Source organism: Corvus kubaryi, unplaced genomic scaffold (genome assembly GCF_017639235.1).
Source record: "Corvus kubaryi isolate FWS band 111438036 unplaced genomic scaffold, C.kubaryi_AGA036_p1.0 65065, whole genome shotgun sequence".
Lineage (NCBI taxonomy): Eukaryota > Metazoa > Chordata > Aves > Passeriformes > Corvidae > Corvus > Corvus kubaryi.
In genome coordinates this window covers 17,565-40,009 of record NW_024581736.1, presented here as the reverse complement: position 1 = coordinate 40,009, position 22,445 = coordinate 17,565, and the positions used below count along the sequence as shown (strand labels likewise).

The following is a 22,445-nucleotide window of genomic DNA, read 5'->3' as shown; positions in this document are numbered from 1 at the left end:
CTGAAGTCAGAAGTTTCAGATTTATGCCCTCAGATAACAGCAGTGCCGTGACTCAGTGCTAAAGACAAACTCCAACTTACTTCTTTCGCTGCTCAGCCAAGGAGCTGCCTCTTGTCTGTGCAAACATGTCAAAGTCATCACGAGGATTACTGTGCTGGAGGGAGCTGAGTGTGCCACTGACGCTGTTTGTGCCCAAGTCTGCAACCAGAGGAGAAAAAAAAGTGAACCAATGAAGTAACAAACCATATGTAAACACCATCCTCATTAACAGCTGCAGCACTGAGGACAGTTTTCTTCAAAAAAGGCTGGAGGATGCTAATCATGAGTTCTTAAAAGAAAAATGTTGAGATTGTCTAATTCATCCTGGAAGCACCACTCCATAAGTGGTCCTTGTCAAAACGCCAGCATTTGGGAATTGGTGTGTACTTGCTGCTAATATCCTGAGATATTTACTAGTCACTAACAGTCCAAAATTTTGGGCATGGACAGTAGTTTCTCCACAATGTTTTCTCTCAGTTACTGACTGTGAAACCAACACTTTCAAATGAAGGGATGTGGTATTGGTGCATTGCTGAAAGAGGCAGAGAACCTTCAGTCAAATGCAATGATCCAATCACACAATCTTTGGTTTGATTTAATGTAAACCACCTAAAAGATTCATAAAACCTTTCACCCAAAGGTTTCAAATATTATTTGTAGAAGGGAAATCAAGAACATTCACCAGGCTGATTTCACAGAAAACTGTAACTAAGCAGAAATAAAAGTAGTAGTACAAGTTCTGCCATGAACAACAACCTGCACCCTTTCCATCAGTCTTCCCTCTGATTAATAAATCCCTCCCTTTGTGCCAGGCTGGTTGTGCCAGGCTGGTTCTCAATTGCAGATTGCCAAAGTGCAGGGAGTGGGAATGCCTTCTAATCCTCCTGCAAGCCACGTACCCAAACCTTTCAGAGGCCACATGGCAACATTACTAGGTAGTGAAGAGCATGATCTAGATCAGGCACTCACCAAGCCCTGCAAGCTGTGAAGAAAGTGAAGATGGAGGTGCTGAGTTTCCAACCATTGGGCTCACTACAGCTGGAGAGCCAGGACCCAAATCTATTAAATTATCTTCTGTCACCTCATTCAGTACCTGTCATGACACAAGAAACACAGAAGTTACACATGCCAGAAATTTCTTCTTGTAGTACAGCACTAAATATCACAAAATAATGGGTGCTTCCTATAAAGTTCTCTCTTGCATGCTGCTAAATGGACCAGTTTCTTGGATATTACAGTGATGAGTGCAGAATAAAAAAGGTCAGCCACCAATAAACCCTCAGTTTGACTGCTCAGCACAGCAGGAAACTCTCCTGGAGGTCATCTACATCTTTTCAGATTCAACTAATGTGTTTAACATCAGACCAACATCAGAGCTAAGTCAAACTGATTCTCCTACCAATTTTCCACATTAGGTATAAACTGTTTTCCAAAACAAAACTTCTTTGTTGTGACTGCAGTGTCAATGCAGAGTCTTTGCTGAAGTTTGCATCACACTGCAGCAGAAGTGGTAAAGCAAAGTAAACAGAGGAAATGGCTATGAATGCAGAACAGAAAATGTAATAGAAGTACAGATTCATCATGAACTCAGACCTTGAACGCTATAAAACAACTACAGAAGAGTTTTCATTTAAAGAATAATTAGAACTCTTCAGCTGGGAAAGGGGCTGCTTAAATAGGAGATGAGAGTGGTTCCTAAAATTATGAATGGCATGAAGAAAATCAACCTGAACAGTGGTATTGTAAGACACAGTGAAGAAATATTAGGTGAAGCAAACAAAAATCATTAAGTGACTTGATCAAATGTAAACAAAATATTTGTTATATATAAATGCAAAATAAATATGTAAAAATGTATAGTGAAACTGTGGAACTTATTGCTTAAGGACATTGTGAACTCCTAAAGTCCACACGGACTCAAAAGCAATCAAAAAAGTTAATAGAGGAATGAAAACCCATCAAGGATTGTAAACACAGAGATGTTTTAGTGTGAAGTGACTTCCTGAGCTAGAAGTTGTCCCTTGGGGTTTGCCACATTCTTACTTTTCCTGGCATCTGCCAGTAGCCAGGCAGGACACAGGGCTGGACAGGTAAAAGGTGTGATACTACTGAAAGTACTACAGCTGGTATGGTGCAGCTGCTGAGAGAATAAATGGAGCGAGGTACTTACTCCATTGCTGGCGTTCTGTGTTGAGCGTCCCGATCTGTATCGTTCAAATCTGTTTGGAAAAAAAACCAAACCAAAAACCAAGATGGATTATCAAAGCCACCAACAAACAATAAAAGCCATGAGTTAATAACCAAGTCATGACATGCTTGCCACTGAATTTAGTTTCCTCTGGTTCAAAAGGGAAGCCTGAAAGCTTTAACTCCAGGCCGTTCAGAGGGAGGATTGCTGAGAAGTTGCATTCTTGGCAAAGGTGGATTTTAAATTGACTAATCTGATCTTGCAGCACAAACATGCCTGAAAAACACTGTAGGATTTGTCTTTTGGTTCAGGGGTTTTTTTAATCATTAAGTGCTTTGTGACAGACTGTTGTGTGAGCCAAGGGACAGGAGGAACTGCAGCAAGATTGATGCTCACAGCTCAACAAGCCAAGCACCGAAGCTCCTCTCACTCCCACTTACCAGCTCCCTCTTGCTGCAATAATGTAAATGAGGAGCCATATGTGTGTGGCACAGCCCAACCCAGGCACATGTGGCATGAGGGACAATGAACAGCAGATTCACTGCTTAAAACATCCTGAGTCGACTCAAAGATGGTCAGAGCCTATGCTGAAATAGGTTGGTACTGTCCAAGAAGGAAAAGTAATGATGTTGGATAAAACCTTCATACTTCTAAGGGGAAGAAGTCTGGCTAGTCAAGTTCTGGTCTCTTCTCTACTTGGTGCATCTGGGGCCACAAACCTAAACCCAGCTTTCACAAAAGTCTTCAAGGCCAGGCTGAATGGAGCTTTGAGCAACCTGGTCTAGTGGAAGGTGTCCCCACCCATGGCAGGGGGATGGGATTAGATGAGTTTTGAGGTCCCTTCCAACACAAATCATTCTGTGATTCTATGAACTCAAAAACAGCAGGGGAACTGCCTGCTCCCATCACCTGTCTGAGGCCAGTCTGATCTCCTTCCTCACCATGGAAAAACACCATGATTTCTTGGAGGTTTGAATTTTTTGAAGTAGTTTCAGAGGTAACCTCTTTCCAGCAAAAAGCCCATAATATTCATATAATCCTCTGGGGTTTCTCCCAGATGGACAAAATACATCAGGGAATGTCAAGCAAACTGTTTTCTTAATGTAACAGAGGAAAATGCAGACTTAAAAGGCAGCAAAACCAAATTCAGGCCCAAATTTCAATTTTAGGAAACTGTGGGTGTTTGCTATTACTGGAAATCCAACTCTCTTTGCTGGAAACCTAAGACACCTCCCACCTCATTTCTCACCAAAAGGCTTCTGTTCATTTACATCCCAAGGCTTCACAGCGAAGGCCAGAGCTGCTGCTTGAGTCACTGACGGAGCTTGGTCCCTGTGCTAGAAATCAGCATGATGGATGTGGAGCTTTTGGAATAGCAGAGGAGGAACTGGAATTTATTGAACGCTCAGACCAGTGCAGCTATTCCACCACAAACGGCTTGCTAACATCACTCAGCTCCCCTTTCATGAATAAATGACTACGAACACATCAGCTGCAGTCAGCAAAGTCGCAGATGGGCGAAAATAGAAAAAATATTGAGGGTGACCAGACTAAACCTTAGTGATAGTTACACTCTGCCACTTGTAGAATCCTGCTTGTGCATGAAACACACACCATTTCACACAAAAAGACAGCGTTTGTTTCAAAGTTTGCCCCATCTCCTCTGAACATGAAATCAAAGGCAAAATCGAGGGCACCAAGTCGTCTTTGCAGCCTTTGCCGTGACAGCACAAATTCACAGATCTAGAGTCTAATTTATTTTTAAAGGCTTGAGAAACAAAGCCCTGTGCTAAGAGCAAGGAACAAAGGGTACTCTTTAGTGCCTCGCTCCCCAGGCCTGTCATTAAGGGGAAGATTAAACTTTCCCAAGACTGCGGCATCACGTGTCACCTCCTGCAGCAGATGTGCCTGACAGCGCCTTTGTCTCACATGTCGAAAGTCCTGTGCCCCAAGTCCTGTCCCTGGGGATGGTCCCCGCAGACCAGCTCTTCGAAACATTAGCTCTGCACAAGACAGGCTTTTTTTTTTTTTTCCAAGATTTTAAGTGTTACATAAAAACAAACCCTTTGCACGCACGATGCTCCCGCCCACCTCAGGCAGCTCCCCTTGCACCAGCACTGGGACTAGAAAGCTCGGAGATCAGAGGGCAGAGAGAGCTCACGGGAGCCTCCCTAAGCCAGCAAGCAGCACAGACATTTGTGCAGAGCCCAGGCTAACAGGGCTGTGACTGTGCTATTTTTGGTCCCAAGTCCCTACACCTGTACTGCCCTGCACAACAGGGACTTGCAGACTCAAGCCTCTGCGTTCAGAGCGTTTTCACAAGGTTGTCTTGCGTTTTATGGATAAGCCCCACAAAAATTCAATGCACAGTACAAAAAAAAAATCATAGTATTAAAAGAATCAACTGAATCAGGAATGTTACCATAAAAGGCCATAAAAACACTGTGTAAATGGTTCCTGTGGTTTGGTTCTCTGCATCATGTTGGACCCTTGGCCCAGATGGCCCAATTTCACCAACTGACCTATTTTATTCTTAAGTGAAAACCCTGCATGAATGTAAATGGTTGCTGGGAGAGGTGCCCCACCTTTCATATCGGAGGAAGACGTTATTTAAATCATCATTCACGTGCAGCAGCTCCTCTGTGACTTCTTCATTGGACACTCTTGAGATAAGCTCCACAATTCTCTGCTGCATGGCTCTGCAGGTTCGGTTCAGTTCCTAGGAGGAATGCATTGTGCACACACACAGTCTGATAAGCAACAAGCAATAAGTAGATTTAGTTGAGCTCTGTTCAGAGCCAAACATATCCCCCAGCTGAGAAACACTAAGACAAGTTTATCTTTGCATGATTAAATGTCACCCAAAAGCACATCTAATCAAACGCCCTTCAAGAGATGATGGCATAAAACCTTGAGAGCCTATTCACAATTCAACTTCCTGATTCTTCTTTAACTCTGAGCACTTCAGAAAATAAATATCTGTATTTTAGTCATCTTGTTTAAGAATAAAACATGTTAATACAACAGCTTCCCAGAAGAGAGCTTTCAAGGAAAATTCAATCTGCTCTTTTTGGCAAAACCATCCTTAAAAACAAAATTATGTGAATGGTGGAACATGTTGAGGAAAAAAGGTTCATCAGGGCTACCACAAATACTAAGTGTGTACTAGGATGAGAAGTGCTGGTGACACAGAACTTACCAACTACAGAGAACGTGAGGGCAAAGACAAAGCAAGGAGCAGGAGCATGAAAAGGTGAGTGTTCCACACACCTTCCAGTACTGAGACACAAAGAAATGTTCCCTTCCACTGAGCAAGTGCACAGACAAGAGACTGCACAAAGGCAATGGGGAATTTCAGAAGAACATTTTAAGGAATGCAGAGTGAGGGCATTTATTTTAGAAGTCTCTTATCAAATAATCTAGATTTCAGTTTGCCTAGACCGGGAGTTCTCATGTTTCCAAGACATCTCTTCCATCACCAATTACTTAGCAGAATTCTGTAGTCCTGAAAGGCCTCAAGACCAAAAGTCAAACTGGTCTTCTGAGGAGAACTGCAAGAAGAAACATGACATATGGCAGGGCGCCTCTGATCAGGCCCACAGTTTTACTTCAATAAGCACAGACATTCCAGCTAAAGCATGTCCCTCTGTCATCTTCCACTCCTCCCAGCTCCACTTCACAGCAAAAATTCAGCACTAAACAAGGATGACTTGTTGGTACACAACCTTCAGCATGAAAGCAAAAATGTGTTTGTTTTCCTTGCATGGTCTGACATCCTAAGCTCTGGATAAATTTCACCTAGTGCAATCCAGCTGCCTTAACAGCTTGAGGAATGTGTTCTCCAATGTCAGTTTTGATCCCATCACTTTCGAAGCAGATTGTGACATTTCAGAGGTTTGTTTGCTGCCTTTCCGAGAGGGCTGACAGTACCTATCTATTCTGCTCAGAGCTGGCTCTCTAGCAGGCTGTTTACATTTGATTGTTGGAGAAAATGTCAGGAACTATTTAAGGAGGAGGGCTATATAAACCTCAAAGCAAGGAGTCCTTGCATGCTGCACCCAGCTCACAGCCCTCAAAAGTCACAGTCTCAAAAGACTAACCATCCTTTGTGATCAAAAACGGGTTCTCCCCAGCTCTGTGATTCAGATTTAGGCTGCATCAGTCACAGAAGGGAACCAGCTGGAATAAAGAATCGTTGCTGTCACTCCGTTTTATGATCAAGTTCTTTCACCTTAAAGCTGTGCTCTGAGGTTACGCTGTCAAGATGCTGATGGTTATTTCTCAGTGTAAGCAAACTGTTCGATTTCGGCCTGTCATAGTTTCCTGGAAGCTGCTTTTGTTTTGAGCAGCTCGACCCAAACGGGCAGTAACTGAAAGGCTCTTTATTGCAAAGCCTCTCATCAGCTGCCATGATGGCTCCAAGACAAACACACAATGCCACTGAATGGGAGAGACCAGTTTTTGGATGGATTTCAAACTCTGATGTATCACAGAGAGCAATTCCCTGCCTTCCTCCAAAGGGATTGCTGTGGGAGCCCATCCTCCCCACTTGAGGATCAAAACAGAAGGCTATTTCTGAAGCTATGGAAAGGCAAATACCACATTAAGGGCAGCAGCTGGAATGTCAGATTGCAATGCTCCTCATCTGTGGGACTGTGTGACTTTTCTTCAGCCAACAGGCCACCCCACGACCACTGGCCTTGGGAAACAGGTGTGAAGCCTGAGACATGAGCTCAATTCATACTGTTCTCCCTCTTGAGATGCACAGTGCTGCACTGGATTGAGATTTTCCAGCAAAGAAATCCCTTTCTGATTTCCCAGTCTAGCTCTCTGGACACCACAGAACTTCACCTGAGCACCTGCTTTAAGACACTACACCTTCAGGAGAACACATCTTCTGGAAAGACAGTTCATTTCAAGTGGCAGAGGATCCAAAGACCCAGCTGGAAACATGGAATGTTGGTTTCTTTGTTTTTTTTTTTCCTGCACGGTGACTGGGAATGTTTTGACACTGTACAAGTGGTGATGGGGAGTGTAAAAGAAGCAGAAATGCTCAGGGCTTACAGAACCTGTGGCTGATTCGTGGTAAAGGAGACTTGATATGCAACATTGGGAAAAATTTCTAGCTACACAAAGAGGAAAGCACTGGAACAAATTTCAAGGGAAGTCAGGAAATTCTTGTCACTGGAAGCTTTAACGAATGGAGAAAATCAAGTGATGGCACAAGGGTCAAGCACAGCCCACATCCATTATGAATCCAAGCATGGGCTGTGAAGTGAGCTACAACAAAACACACCCCCCCAGAGAAACACAAGCACAGAAAGGATCAGAATCATATTTTCTAGGAAACTTACCTGGAGTAACTCAAGGTCTGAGGAATCCTCTTGTCCAGGTACCATTTCTGTCAGCATTTCAGACATCACTTTTGTATTCCCACGAACAATATCCAGCTCACTGCGCAGCCGGGCAATCTAAATTGGGGTAACAAGACAGCAAAACACTGTGTAATCTGTTGGTTTAAGCAGTTCATTTTCAAGAACTGACTTTGAGATATCTCTGGTTCTGTCTGACTTGATATCTCAGCCTCCAGACATTCTAGCAAGAAAAAACCAAAAAAGATACAAAGTTTACCAAGGAGAAAAGGAACAGAAAAAGGAAAGAATTATCATCACAAACCCAGATGTGCTGTGTCTGTATGGAAGAGAAGCAATTGCAAACAGCACCTAAAGTCAGACCTTGGCTGCAGTGCCTCACTCCAGTGTGGGGAAAGATGTACATATTTTAAGTAGAATCTTTGGCTCTGAAGTTATCATTTTTTACAGGGAGAAAAGAAAATCCTATATTAGGGCATTTGCAAGGGCTTTACTTCCTACATCTGCAAGACATTCTGTGCCTTGAAAGGAGAGGGGCTAATGGGAATAACTGGCAAAATACTGCTGAGTGGGCTGGACCAGCAAATTGTGCTGCCATTACCAGGCCGTAGAGACACATCTAAAGCCCAGATCTTACCATATAACAGGAAGAAAGGTTTGTAAGTAGAGCCAGACCTAGGAGACAAAGTCCAAAAAACTAAAATGAAAGTTCCTCTGCAAATTAATTTCTAATTTGATTTGCTGAAAGAGTCTCACTTGAAAAAATCAACATGCCAATACCTGTTCAGAATTAGCAGTGATGGGACCAGTCACATTCAAGGCTGGGGCCTGAGGAGCAGAATATGCCGTTGGAGAGGATGAAGAGTAAGAACCGATGCTCATCCTTTGCTGAGACTGGGAATTGTGCATATTTGCTGCAGGATCAACTTCAGGAACACTCTGCCACATCAGAAAGACAGGAGTTCAAAAGCTGAATTGGGACAGCACTTGCTTTGTCAGCAACCTCAGGCCAAACAGGCTCAAATATAGAACATAATTGCACCTTGTGGGAAAGGTCAGTGCAGCTACTAGAACAGACTGGCAGCTCCAAAAATCTTCCATGCCCGTATCTTTTGACCCAACCCACAAGAATTTAAGTCCATTTACAGGAAAAGTGAGAAGCAAAATAAAAACAAGAGCCAAAGAGAAATAATTATAAATGATTTTAAACTAGGAATTAAGTTGCAGGCTTACCAAAAAATGATGTGATACATAGATACTGAATTTAATTAACCTTGACACAAGAATTGTAATCTCTCAGTCCTTGATCACTTGCATTTGCCGCTTCAAAGATTCATTAACCTCAGTTTTCAGAGTGAATAATCAGAACACCTGTGATCATTTAGTTACTTCCAAGCAGCAGTTCTGTCAACTTTCCAGACCTAACTTTCCAGAAGCGTAAAGTTCGCACATTACTGTGGGATCAGAGAGAGATTCAGACTCTGTACACCTCTAATAGACAGGCAGACCTTGGCTCAGGGTTATTACCAACAGAAACAACCACACTTGAGTAAAAGAAGTAAATCTCAATCATAAATCCTGCTGGGCTCTCTTAGAACAAATGAGTTGCATTTGTTTGGTGGTTTTGTGGTACAAGATTAACTGTTACAAACTCTTTTCTTCGTCTCAGCTCGATGATTGACTCAAGGGAGGAGACAGCTTATCAGGCTGTACTATGCCTTTCTTACATGCCCTTTCACTATTAAAATGTCCTTCCAGGAGTAAGAAAATAAGCCAAATTCAGAGAAACGGGAGGGGAAAGACAAGTAGTTATCCAACTATTTGGACATCCTGGGAAAACACCCCCGGAACTGCAAAGCTGCAGCTTACCCTCTGTGGTGTGTGTATTGGAGACAGAGCATCAAGATCTGCCATGGGGAACTCGATGCCTTTTCTCTTGAGTTCTTCATAAATATGCACTACTCCAGTTAAATCAGGGCTACTTCGGAAGGCATCAGCCCAAGCCTGGAAAACACGAGGGATTATCCATAAACCTTCCAAATTAAGCTCCAGCCACACCCTGACCCCAGATACTGACTGTAAAAGCTTTCATGGATTCCAGCTTTAAAGGAAAGCTGGAATCATCAGACCTGGTCTAAAAGGTCCTGCAAATATTAAGACAGTCACCTGTCTTACATTTTATTCAGATATAAAATAGACAGGAACCCAGTGCAGAGTAGCTGTGAGTAGCCCCTGACATCATCAAAATCTGTGAACATACATGAAAGTCTCTTCCCATCTCCTCTCCTCAGCAATGATTGATGCTGATCTTTTCTGGCATATTGCAGAGCAAATGACCCACCAGAAAAGGGCTGTGTGAAAGATTCAACAGATCTAACCAAAATTCACAAAGCTGCACAACAATCTTAAGTAATCTCCATTCACTTTGTGAAACATCCTCATTTGTTGCCAAAGGAAAAACAGAGCCATCAAGTTGTCTTCAGTGTTTTATTTGGACCAAACTTGAATTTAAAAAAAGGTCCTTTCTGAGGTTCTGTTCTTATGAAAGAGACAGTCCCCTGAGCAGCAGAACTAACGACGCCTGGGTTCTGACAGAGCATATCAAACACTCAGACACCCCAGTGTGGCACAAAGGACGAGTTTAAAAGAGAAATTCCCACAGCCAGAACATTCATAGTATCTCTCCTGCATGAATTCTCTGGTGTCTAAAAAGACTTCAATTCACATTTGAGCTTTTCCTTCAGAGGGAGTACTAAGTGCTTCTCTTGGCTAGCCAGCCTCCTGCACTCACGAAGCTGCTGGGAGCACTGTATGCTGAAAGCCTCAACCCCCTTTTGCTTGTGCTGGAAATTAGCCAAATATTAAAAAATTAGAGAAAGGAAAAACTGAAATGTTATGACTCAGTTAAAAAATGAAGCATTCCACAAACCCCCACATGTGTGGAGCAGAGTATCAGTGTGCTGGATCCAGAACGACTGCGAGACACGTGTGTGGGCTCGGAACTTAATTCATTTAGTCATCATTTTTACACTAGCTCTTTGACTATTTTTCCTTTAAAAGCTCTTTGAACCATTTTTTATATTTGAGAGGACAGAAATCAAAGTTAGCAAAGTAAGATAAGAAATAATATTAATTTTTAACTTGCATTCGTATTCTGTTCAGTTCTAAGAAAGAGCATTTCCTACCATCTGTGCCCGGGAGACAATCCATTATCAGGTACAAGCAGACAATCCTGGGTTTGCTTCTCAGCTTTGTTAAGAGTAAATTAACTGCATCAACTGTTCTGATGCAGTGCAAGTCCAAACAGCCCTGCTTGAGCCAGAGGAAACAGCTCTGACAGCACACAGCCATTGTTTCCTTGGAACTGACCTTCCAAAACATCCCCAGTTCTGATGGAGATTTTGACTGCACAAGTAACTCCACCTTTGCCATTTCACTGCCTTTTCTGTTTACACTGGAAGCCACCTGAATGATGCTTCTACATAACGATGTTCACCACTTCAACTCTATTTGCAAGCAAAAGGGAAAAGTGTGAGGCGAGGGATGTTCTATTTAATAATCGTCACTCAAAAGAAACTTAGAGACAAAAATATGCTGCATTGCTGCCCCCAGTTTTTAATGAGGCTTGTTTGTCCAGGAGGATGTACTAACGCATTCCCTCTTTCATTGGCTTCCTGTGGATTTTGCAAAATGATCTCATTTCATCTGCACTCCACCTTTTCAAAATATTCTCTCTTCTGCAACTCTCTTCCCTGGAGAAAGGAGACACTTCCATTTGTATTCTTCTTCACCTGAGCTGGGAGCATTATCTACATTAGTGTGTCTCAGAGGTCACAAGCAGGACAGGCACTATTGTTCTAAGTGCTGTCTACACACATTGTAAGACAATCCCTGTCCTAGACAGCTTAAAATCCAACCAGGCAACTGCAATATTAGCTCTGCTTTATGGATAAGGAGCTACACTAGAGCTTAGGAGACCTGCCCATGGTCCAAATACATGTAGGACAGGGGGGAGACTGAATTCAGAGCTTCTAAGACTTTGGGCCAGACTATCAAATGTAGATGCTTCAGGATAAATCCCACTTGGATCCTCAGTGTGTCCAAACAGGTCACTTAAATCCCATTGTAAATACAGCCCCTAGATCGGGGACCATCCCAGTGTTTGAACACTGGGTGACAGGCGAGCTCTTACCAGGGGCACAGCCACAAGGAATATTTCCAAGGCCTCCCAGCAAGGTAAAGAAGGAAGGATAAGCACTATGTAATATATGCTAATTCATGTACACTGGGAAATAGGTTGAGAAAGTGAGACACAAGATGTTCAACATCTCAAAACAAGTCAAGCCTCTAGATAAGAAACTGGATGGCAGCTTTATCTACCCTTGTTATGCAAAGGCCCACGAATACCACAGCTGTGTGGCTGAAGACATATGCTGTATGTACAGCTCCCTTCCATGCTTCCAAGTCTGGACTATTAATCCTCTCATTTCCATTCTTATTAATTCCCTGATATTAAATTCTAAGAGGGATACAGAAAAGGATAAGTGTAGTGTTGGTGGGACAGAGCTGAGATCAGCCCTCTGGGCCAGGGTTAACTCCAGCCCCAGGGAACTCTACAGAGCACAGCCTGAGCTGAGTGAAGCTGTTACCACATACGAGGTATTTTGGGGGCGTGTGTCCATAGGGCACCTGGGATGAGCGACTGGAATCACTCTTCCAAACTTGCCAGGCAATCTGGAAAACAAACTTCCCAGCTAAACAGACACTAACAGAATCCACCCACAGGCAACCTTCGTAATTTTCAGGCTTTTTATATCAAAAGGCATTTAGAACCCAGAGTGAGGCTTTTAGCTCTACTGCACTAAGTCTCCTCAGATAAAGCTGTTTAATTCACTGGGGCAATGACTGTGGCTTTCTGATTACGTTACAAACACTTCCATCTTAGCTGCATTCACGACTGGGAATCCATTTAAACCCAGGGCCCAGCAAAACCAGCATTCTCTACAACAACATGGAAACACACCCAGTTTCTCTTTATGGGACAGTTTTTAACCTCATCTCCTGGTCACTGCATGCATCCACTCTCCCACCAAACCAGGTGGAAACCTGAGGGCTCAGCCAGTTGCACAAGAATTGCCTTTAATAATTTCATTAATTTTGCTCTATTTTTTTAAAAACACCATAAAATCAGATCCCAGAAATAAAGGGACCCCACAGACCTTAACACAATGCCCACTAACTCCACCACCCTACCTATTTCCTGCTTGAAAATCACTTATTTACATTGTCATGCTCTAAGCATGCCCTATCCCTGTATCCAAATAACAAATAAAGCAGCAGAAATCCAAGTGCGTGCTTTGCCATAAAAATCAGAAGTATATCTGGCAAACGATGCTGCGCATTTGTAAATACCTCCCCACAAGGAACACTGCAGCAGGTTTATATCATTTTAAATACGCAGTGTCTTTTAGTCTCTGGTGTACGCAGTAGCCTGTGGAAGCTTAGTGATAAAGCTTCCTATAATTGTCAGATTTCCTCCAGGCAGGCACCAATGTTTCCTCATGTGTGGCTAATGGTTTGTGGAATTAACACGGCTGTTTATTGTTGTGCTGCACAGAAGGAGAAGTGGCAGACAAGCCCATGTCTGAACTTCCCACTGCAGGCAAGGATCTTGACAGCGTGCTTTTACTGCACAATAACCAGAGAAAAGACACCAAAACCATTTTAATTCCTATATGGTCATTTACTTTTCTATAACCATCTTTGAAAGGAATGCAGAATGCTTTCTAATGGAGGGAAACAGCTCCATTTTACGGTCAGGGAAACAGACACAGAAAGGCAAGTGTTCTGCAGCTGACACCAAAAGCACAATCCTCTGAAATCTCCTGGCCTCAGATGACAAGCCTATCACCAAGGCAAGTCTCCAGCTTCTAGATACGACTGTTAAATTGCAAAAGCATCCATTTATCTTTTATTAAATCCTCCTATTTTAGAGTGGTACCTCTCTAACTAGAATCCAGACAGTTCTCCCTGGATAAAATATCTGTGTGTGTGCATGTCTGCTTTTTCCCACCAATCTGGATATATTGTTTGAGTTTATATATAAAAAACTTGCCACATTTTTAACGATGACAGCATGTTTAGTGATGCGTAGCATTGAAGCAGACAGTCCTTATTTTAGGCAGCAACATATGGAAGCAGAGACAAGCTGTGTACCTGAATCAGTGCTAGGACTTTATCCTGTACAATAGTGGGGGGGTTGTTCTTGGGTGAGATGATTTTCACCAGAACGCCATCGATGAAGTCACGATTTGCCACCAAGACATGAAAGCGATGGCCACAGTTCTTCACACAGGTCTCCAACACCTATACACACAAAAAAACCCCAATATTCATTGTTGGAGCAAAGCTTGATCACACACAGAGCATCTGATTGTTTAATTTATTTTAAAGCTTTTGATGGGAGGTCAAGAAGATAGAGGGAAAATTACACTTTTACTTCTTCTCTTCTTCCCCAATTTTTCCAAAAAAACTTCTTTTCTACACACATTCAGCTGTACCTCACCCACTGTTAACATATTGGGCATTTTTGTGATCCACCTTTCCTGTTTTCAAGGTAAAGAAATAGAAAGTTTCTTCATCTTCAAAGCAGAACTTTCCAGCCAGTGCAGCCGAACAGCCAAGTACACAGCAGCACATCAGGAGCAGGTAAGACAGAGGACATCCTGTCACAGTGAGATATTATCGTGCTGTGCCACTCCACCATTTTCTACGTGCCTGGAACACAGCTGGACCCAGTTGCTCCGAGCTATAAGCCATGTTTTAGAGTTGGGAATTCAGGTGAATGATCTTCACTCATTCAAAACACTCCCCAGTGAATGCTCTGACAGGTTATACTTTGACACATTTTCCCCCTGCAACCTAGCTGGAGGCACCTTCCACTTGCCATTCAACTGCCATGGAAGAACAGCTGTTGATTTCTCTCTGAAGAACATGATTAGCATGGAGATAAATCCAACACGTCACTTCTCCTTACAGCCATGCCTAATAACCACTGCGACTCTGTACTGAGGAGTCTGTAATTACTCTCCTCCTTCAGCTACTTTCATCAGCCATGATGACACGGGCTCATTCCTGATGGATTTTGCTCTTTCCTGCACAATGGATAATCTCATGGTTTGGACTTTGTTAATCTGTCAAAATGACAATCCAGGATAGGAAATGGCAAGAAGACAGAAAGTACGGTTACGCCTCGTCAGGGAGATGCAACAAGAGCTCTGTGAAAGAATCATACAAATCACCTCCCCACAGCAGGATAACTTGATCTAGTTACTGCTAGAGCCAGCCCAGCACCCCACTCAGGAGGACTGCACTACCCAGGAAACCTCCAGCTAAAGCCATCAGCAGGAAAGGTCACTGCTAAATTATCCCACACCTTAGCAGTGCTGCCTAAATGCACAGAATATAATTTACACTTTATTGAGTGAAATTAGATCAGCATAAATTAATGTATTGTCTCTTAGAGAGATTCATTCACAAGGGAAATTGTGCATCAGCTACTTATGAAGCTGAAAAGATAGCAAGTTCATCATCCTCACTTGCAGATATGCCCACAGCTGTTGCCTTGGAGTGGGGGAATGGTTGGACAAAGGGAAATGAGAGTAGAAAGGAAAACCTCAAAGAGTAGCAGACCCATTTGAGCTACTTTAACTTTCCTCAGTCAGTACTTGGGATGAATAAGAGCCATGAAAAGAAGCAGAAATCAATTGAGTCAGAAAACCGCTATGCAAAGCTTCCAGCAGCTCTCCCCAAGGAAGTGAGGAGGCAATTGGAGAGAAGAAAAGGGCAGAGCAGTGGCTGTTAAAGGAAATAGTGTGTACATTCAAGAGAGTGCCAGGAAGAGGAAAATGACAAAAGGGTTCTGCCCTTTGAGGCATTCCAGCCTGCCCCCACTCACCGTCAGCGCCAGCATGACCTCTCTGTAATTTTTGTTTCCATTCAGCCTCTTCTTCAGTGCTCGAATGGCATCCTTGGGCCTGAAGGAGAAACACACCATTTTAACAGACAGCTCAGACAGGCTTTTCAGATCCCATAAACTGTGGGAAAATGAATCCTTTGCCATTTCCAGCTGGACATAAGCATGTGGGTTAACTTCAGATTATTTGACTACAACCAAAACAGGGTCATGGAGAATTATGTGAGGAGACAAGGTATTACAGAAGTCAAGACTGGAGGAATGCCCCAAGTCTCCAAAAATCCAGGCTGTTGATTAGGCACGGAAGACTGAGAGCCACTCTGAAAAGCCCAGGGAATAAGAGCAGTGATCAGTTCTCCTGCAGACTGCAAGCAGCAAAGCTTTCTAGTGCTGAAGGAGGTGTGTCAGAAAAGCTGTCTATGCAAATAGCTGAAATTAAAGGCATTGCATACACCTACTGAAAAACAAACTTGGTACCCTCTCCAAGAAGGAGTTTTTCATGCCAGCCCTCCCAAGCAGAGACTGACCAGAGAAAGTATCGCAGAATCATTTGGGATGGAAAAGCCCTCTTAGATCATTGAGTCCATCCATTAACTCAGCACTAAGCCCACCACTACACCACGCCCCAAAATGCCACGCCCACACGTTTTTTGAATGCTTCCAGGAATGGCGGTTCCACCACTTTCCTGGACAGCCTGACCCAATGCCTGACCACTCTTTCAGTGAAGAATTTTTTCCTAATAAATCATCTAAATAAGCTACTCTCCTGGCACAACTTGAGGCTATTTCCTCTTGTCCTGAGTCCCACAGGTACTGCATCATACAGAATTTTCTGAGAGCAGGAGAGGTCTAAGGAGCAAGAAAACCAAGCAACTGATCTGAAAACTGCATTTAAACCATGAGCATCTGCCCCCAGCCTCGCTGCACCTCCTCACATGCTGAGTACAGCTGGAGGAAGACTGTGTTCAGGGACCTTTCCAAGTCTGCTGAAATAGCACATACCCTTCTTCTGTCTCGTTGATAATGTCACAGATCTCCATGTTAAGTGTCCAGTCTTCACTCTGCAAAGAGCCATCTGTGGCCTTTTCTGTAAAGTAAAGAAAAATAAATCTTTTCACATCTTCCTGATTAGGTCTATGCCTCAATCCATCTTCAGTTACTCTGAGCTGAAACTATTCAGTAAAAGACAGGAAAAAAAATCCCTGCTGACAGTAAACAATGTCAATCCTTCCATCCTGGTTTTAGGGATCAGCATGGAGGTTTCCAGACAGAATCAATTATCCCTCCAGCCCACATAGATGGGCTGTTCTTCAAAGACTCCTGAATTCCTGGGAGAGTAGGAAAATGTCAGCTAATTCCAATTTAAACTCTTCAGATGCTGCATTGCTGGCAAGTTATGAGCTAGGAAAATATCCCCTCAAACCAACATGACCTCCTCCCTGTTTTAGCAGATAATACCTCCACATGAACTGAGGGAGGAAAAATAGCAACCTGGAAACAGAATTCAAGGAATTCCAGCATGAAAAGACCCAGCAGTACATGAAAACATTTAGCACATAACAGTGCAGGTCATGATATCATGACATCTGTCCCATGCTATGTCCCTCTCCACACTGGGGCTCCATACACACCTCCCAAGCTCTGCCTTCCTCCCGACTCCTGAATCTTCCCTCACTATTTGCGTGGCAGGTTAAGTCACTCAGGCATCACTCAAATCCCAGGGAAAGATGACCTACAGCACTGTGACAGTGGCAGATGCCAACTGTTGGCAGTTTAATTTATAGACATCTGCAAGAGTAGCATAACCATAACTTGTAGTAATCGGTTGACAAGAACTATTTCCTCCTTGGGATTTCCTCCTAAATCAATATAGTTCTGTCTAGCAGTGCCTGGAACATCCCTGGAAATTTTCACACTCCTCACTTGCAGCATTCAAATCCTATCTGCTACCCACAGTCAGGAATGATGTCAAGTTGAATGTAAAGCCTGTCAGTAGAAAGACCTGAAAAGGGGACCTTCGAGCTGAGCATGACCTTCTCTAAATTAGTCTGGGTTTTTCTACAGAGCCCTGGCATCCAGTGTTGGAAGGCAAAGAGGGTAAGCAAACCCACTTTTAAACACTTCAAAGCAGAAACAAAACCACGGGTACCATCTTCTCCAACTATCCTTCTGTCTTTACATCTGACCCCAATCTGTACCCCAGAACAAGGCAGATTTTGTTTGGAAAGTCCAGGCTCCAAGGACTTCACGCATCTCTTTTTGTTTACCAACACCATTTTTTCCTATTAATATTTTCATCACTGTGACTGAGGATACAGATGCCCACAGGCCATAATTATGGGACATTATTTGGAGAAAGACAGTGCCTGGGTAATTCACGTTTCAGTGACTTATCTGCACCAAAATTGTGGTTAAAGCAGCTCCACCAAGGACAGCAATTACAGAAGTTTGAGACAAACCAGACAGCTATGCAAAACCCCAGAAGAGAGAGCTGAACAGAAGAGAGAGGACACCATGGAAAAGGAGATTATGGAACAGGAAAACATTTGTTACAGACCTTGCTTCCCATTCCGAGAAGCAGCACTGCAGGGCAGCCATTAGGGAGGGAATGGAGGCTGAAAATCTCCCAGCTGGATCTTTTTCAGCCGTCACCACCTCATGGTAAAGTTCACTTTGGTCAGTAAAAATTCTTTCTGTTTGAGAGATGCACAGCTTCCATAATGTCCAATAAATACTGAACAGGTTACTGAGTATTTTTAATTTACTGCATTGACAGTGCAAGCAGAGCTGTTTAATGTTTTCTAGGATACAGGAATTTATCTTTGTGCAAAGCTACTTGTAAGAATCACTTTTATTAGTTGCTTTTTGTTCTTACACTGTACATAAGGTTTTATTGCTATAGAATGTGCTCTGCCTTCACCTCCATATAGTCCTTATCACTTAGAAAAACATTTTATTCAACATTCAGAGATATAAAAAAAAATATATCACTACATCTGATCTGCTAGAGAAGGTGATCCCCAGAGCTGCAAAGGATTTACAAGTCAAATGCTCCAAAATAAGAGATTATGCCTTAAATAGAGAGTATTCCTGAAGCTGGGCACATGATTTGTTTCCTTAATCTTAAACTATATTAACAAATTTGTGTGTCCTTCACAGCATTTGGCATCAGGCAGCAACTTAGCAATGTTCAGACTCTCTGGTCTGCTATAATCACTCTTTATATATGATTTTGGAAAATGCTGATCCTGCACAAAATTGTGCTGGCAGCCAGTTCACTCACTGGTCTTGTAAAACGCAGAGAGTTAAGGTTTATTTTGACAAAATGTGGATATGGCAGCACTCCGCAGGTAAAAACTGTAATATTTTGGAGACGGTAGAGCAAAGAGATGCTGCTGCAGCACTGTACAGAGGTTAGCAATGGAATGCTCATCTGTAGTCTCCAATAACCTTGGTTGTATTCCCTTTCTGAGATACTTCAGGGAAAAAGAAATCCCCTTTCTCCCAAAAAACTTGGTTACTACCTTTTTATTTCTGCATTTCTGCATACACAGCTGAGACTGTGTGGGTTTAAGACATAACAGTTGTCTTCTTGAGAATTAGTTCTTTTCCCCTTGGGTAATTTTTAATTCGAGTAAGAGTCAGAAGTTAATTTTAGTCTCTTCTTCAGCAACAGAGAGCACACGAGCACTTGTCATCTAGAGTTGTGTGTCCTTTGTTGGGTGTGTGACCCAGATTTGCTGCTGCAGTGCTCTCTCAGCTGTACAAAGGAGTTCACTGGCCGCAGAGAAGGTTTGGGTGGGATTTGTCTGAAGAGCAGTATTGCGCTGCGACGAATTGAAAGCCTGCAGAGCTCTTCTAGAACCAAAACACAGCAGGTTGTAGTTCTGGATTTCTAGTGAAACAGCTCTGCCTGCACTCAGCTGTAAGAGGATCCCTACCCAACACAGCCAAAGTGCAATAAATTAAAAATACTCAATAACCTGTCCAGTATTTCATGGACATTTTGGAAGGCCCCTCCTCAAATAGCACCCAGATACGACTGACAAGATTAAACAGATTTTGGAAACTATCACAGAACAGCAAAGGAATGGCATGCAAGTCATGCAAATCCCCTTTGAAAGGAGTAATCAGTTCCTCGACCTCTTTCACACTCATTAAAGGGCATTGAAATGGCACCAGTTTGTTCACACAAGGACTCTGGAATGTGACCAAAGGATTCCAGGGTGCAGTAAGAAATGTTAAGAGGAAGGTGACAAGGAGGAGTTCCCCCTGAACTGAAGAGTTTGTGGCATAGTTTAATTGCATAACTGCCAGAAGGGCTGGCAGCTCCCAGCCTGGTGCCAAGGGCTCCTTGCACAGCTCCTGATTCGGGAGCAGCTCCGAGCACTGGGATAATGCCGGGTTTGTGTCTCACACAGCAACACGATACCATCAGTGAGATTATCAGAAAGTCTCTCTGAAACAAGATGCTATTGGTTCCCACCACGTGTCCCAAATTAAAGCATAAATGTTCTGGTGGGAAGAAAGACAATCTGGCACTCCACGCCTGACACACAGCAGACCTTGGGCACTGCATATGCACACACAGCATCAGCTTATCTGTAGTCTGTGAGGAAAAGGAGAAAAAATTGTGCTATTTTTTTAAATTCACACCTTTCCTCTAAGATCCAACTCTTGTGGCCACATTTTCATGCTCTGCCAAATGGCAGTATCAGCATTTCCCTGCTCACACTGAAATCCTGTATAATTTACAGCACTCAGAGGGTTCAGCAGTGTAAAGTTCCCAGTATAAACAGTCTCAGTGCACACACCCCCAGCCAAGCCTCTGCCCAAACAACCTGCTCTGACTGGAGATGTCACCACAAGGAAATCAGGTCAGAAATTCCCATACAGTCACCACGTAACAGGTTGTGCAGGGCAGGGCAGGAATTATCTTCTGAATGCAGGAAGAAAACAGAGGAACTTTTACCACCCATTCTGAAACCAGGTAAAAAGGGATCTCACCGAGAAAAACCAACAGTGCTTCTCCTCAAGAAGTTGCTCTCTGCCCTGTTCAATCCATACTACCGCTCCATGTGCATGTTTGTACAGCTGAGACTGGAATTCTGACTGCTAGAAGCACTGAGAGCAGCTACTCCAGCTGAATGATGACAGGACCAGGGTAAAAATCTCTCCAAAAGTCCATCTGTAAGTACCAATAAGTCTTTATGGTGCTGCAGAATGGTCTTGAGAGAAAAGGCAAAAGGGAAAGTTAAATGTGGCACTTGCTAGAAATAACATTAAATGAAAATAGCACAACTGCTGTTTTCTGTTGGAATATCAGAATCTCATGAATGAACAGATCTTTGTTTTCAGAGAACTCACAGTTTTCTCTCTTGGGTCTTCTCCAGATGTTGCTTCAGAGACTCTCAATTCATACATTTGGGACAAATTACACACACAAAATCACCTTCTATTAATGCAAGAAACATGCACACCAGTGCATCGCGTTACAGAGATCCAAAACCAAGAAAGTTCCAAGTCCAAACTTCTCCCCTTCCTTCCAACAGTGTTTGGTGTTCAAATAGCATAAAACATCTTGGGTTTTGCAGTTGTTTTTCTTTTTTCTTTTTCGCTTGAAAGTTCAGAAGATTGCAGATCTTAGATCTTTGCCTTGTCTCTTAACAGTCCACCTGCCTACCAGCTGTTCTCCACCACTGAAATTAGTGAATCAAACAGTCAGATATGTTATATTTCACTCTGCATAACAGGGATCAGAAGAAGCCATAATATCAGCAGGTTTTTGCTTCCACCCTGCTGGTCCCCCTCCCTTCGGTGCAGTGTTGCTCTCTCAGAAGTGAGGGGAGTCAGCTGAGGGCAAAAGCAAAATGCTTTTATAGACTGGTCTTTCAGGAAAAAAGCAAGAGTTTTGCAAGGCGATGCAAACCAGACAAGATTGCTCAAATGAACGAGACAATGATATCTCTGAGCTGTAGCCTATAGAACTGTTTTACACTTTAAAGCATCATTACATTTTGTGACTGCAGTTGTCTCTCTTGGATTCAATAACTCATCAGTGATCTGCACAGCACCATCAATAAGATCTGGGGAAAGACCATACAGAGGCTATGGAAACATGCTTCAGCTGTCCAAGCAAAATGAAGGTAAGACCAAAGACCCTCAGCACTCACAAAGCTGCTGAGTTCAAGGCATCTCACTTGGGAGACAGAGACACTCAAACAACACACTTGGATACTACTGGACCCAACAGTCTATTCTTGTTTCTCTATATTTGCTTTCAGAAAGACAGTCACGGCCGCTTAGACATTATGGTAACCAACAGGAGGATTGTTCCTTTTTATCAAAACGCTCCTATTAAAATATAAATGTGACTCATTCAAAATTCAAGATCAAAACTCAGCTCTGGAGTGACTTACTCATAAAACCCTGCCAGCTTCTTTGTTAGAGCACACAGCTCCAAGAGCATTTTTCAATTAGCCACCTCACTGCTCCAAGTCCTTTTTCTACATTCCTTATTTCACACTGCTCTGAAAATGCTGAGCTTCACACTTCCAAGGAAAAAGCCAGTCAGCTAGAACAAACGGGCTCAATCTGAACAGCAAAGCACTACAGAAAACGTGATTTGGGTTGGACTGCTGCAGCACTGGCCATCCACTTGTCATGACTACTGTGATTTTTCACTTGGTTTTTAGCTATGCTCACATTGAAACTCTTTGGGATCGTTCATCGTTTTGCCAAAGTTTCTGGTGCTGAATAAATGAATAGTTGGTAATAGCTGCAGAGTCTATGTTAAAATAAAATAATGACACACCGTGGACATGCACATGCGCAGTCCTAATGAGTATTTAGCTCAAGTGCTGTTGGAAGG

General features: G+C 43.0%; 1 protein-coding gene across 4 annotated transcripts in view; it reads right to left on the bottom strand.

Moving 5' to 3' along the window:
• LOC121672965 (TOM1-like protein 2) overlaps window positions 1-22,445 on the bottom strand; it is a 56,806-nt gene that overhangs the window by 21,504 nt on the left and 12,857 nt on the right. For 3 of the 4 annotated variants that reach the window (XM_042045920.1, XM_042045921.1, XM_042045923.1), the window contains exons 2-11: window positions 16,577-16,661; window positions 15,557-15,635; window positions 13,816-13,965; window positions 9,469-9,603; window positions 8,380-8,538; window positions 7,582-7,698; window positions 4,813-4,946; window positions 2,210-2,258; window positions 1,009-1,132; window positions 81-198 (exon numbers count right to left, since the gene is read on the bottom strand). In XM_042045920.1, the coding sequence (XP_041901854.1) occupies window positions 81-198; window positions 1,009-1,132; window positions 2,210-2,258; window positions 4,813-4,946; window positions 7,582-7,698; window positions 8,380-8,538; window positions 9,469-9,603; window positions 13,816-13,965; window positions 15,557-15,635; window positions 16,577-16,661 (1,150 nt within the window). Of the gene's footprint in view, window positions 1-80; window positions 199-1,008; window positions 1,133-2,209; window positions 2,259-4,812; window positions 4,947-7,581; window positions 7,699-8,379; window positions 8,539-9,468; window positions 9,604-13,815; window positions 13,966-15,556; window positions 15,636-16,576; window positions 16,662-20,581; window positions 20,803-22,445 lie in introns of all 4 variants that reach the window. The other variant, XM_042045922.1, reaches the window with a different exon arrangement.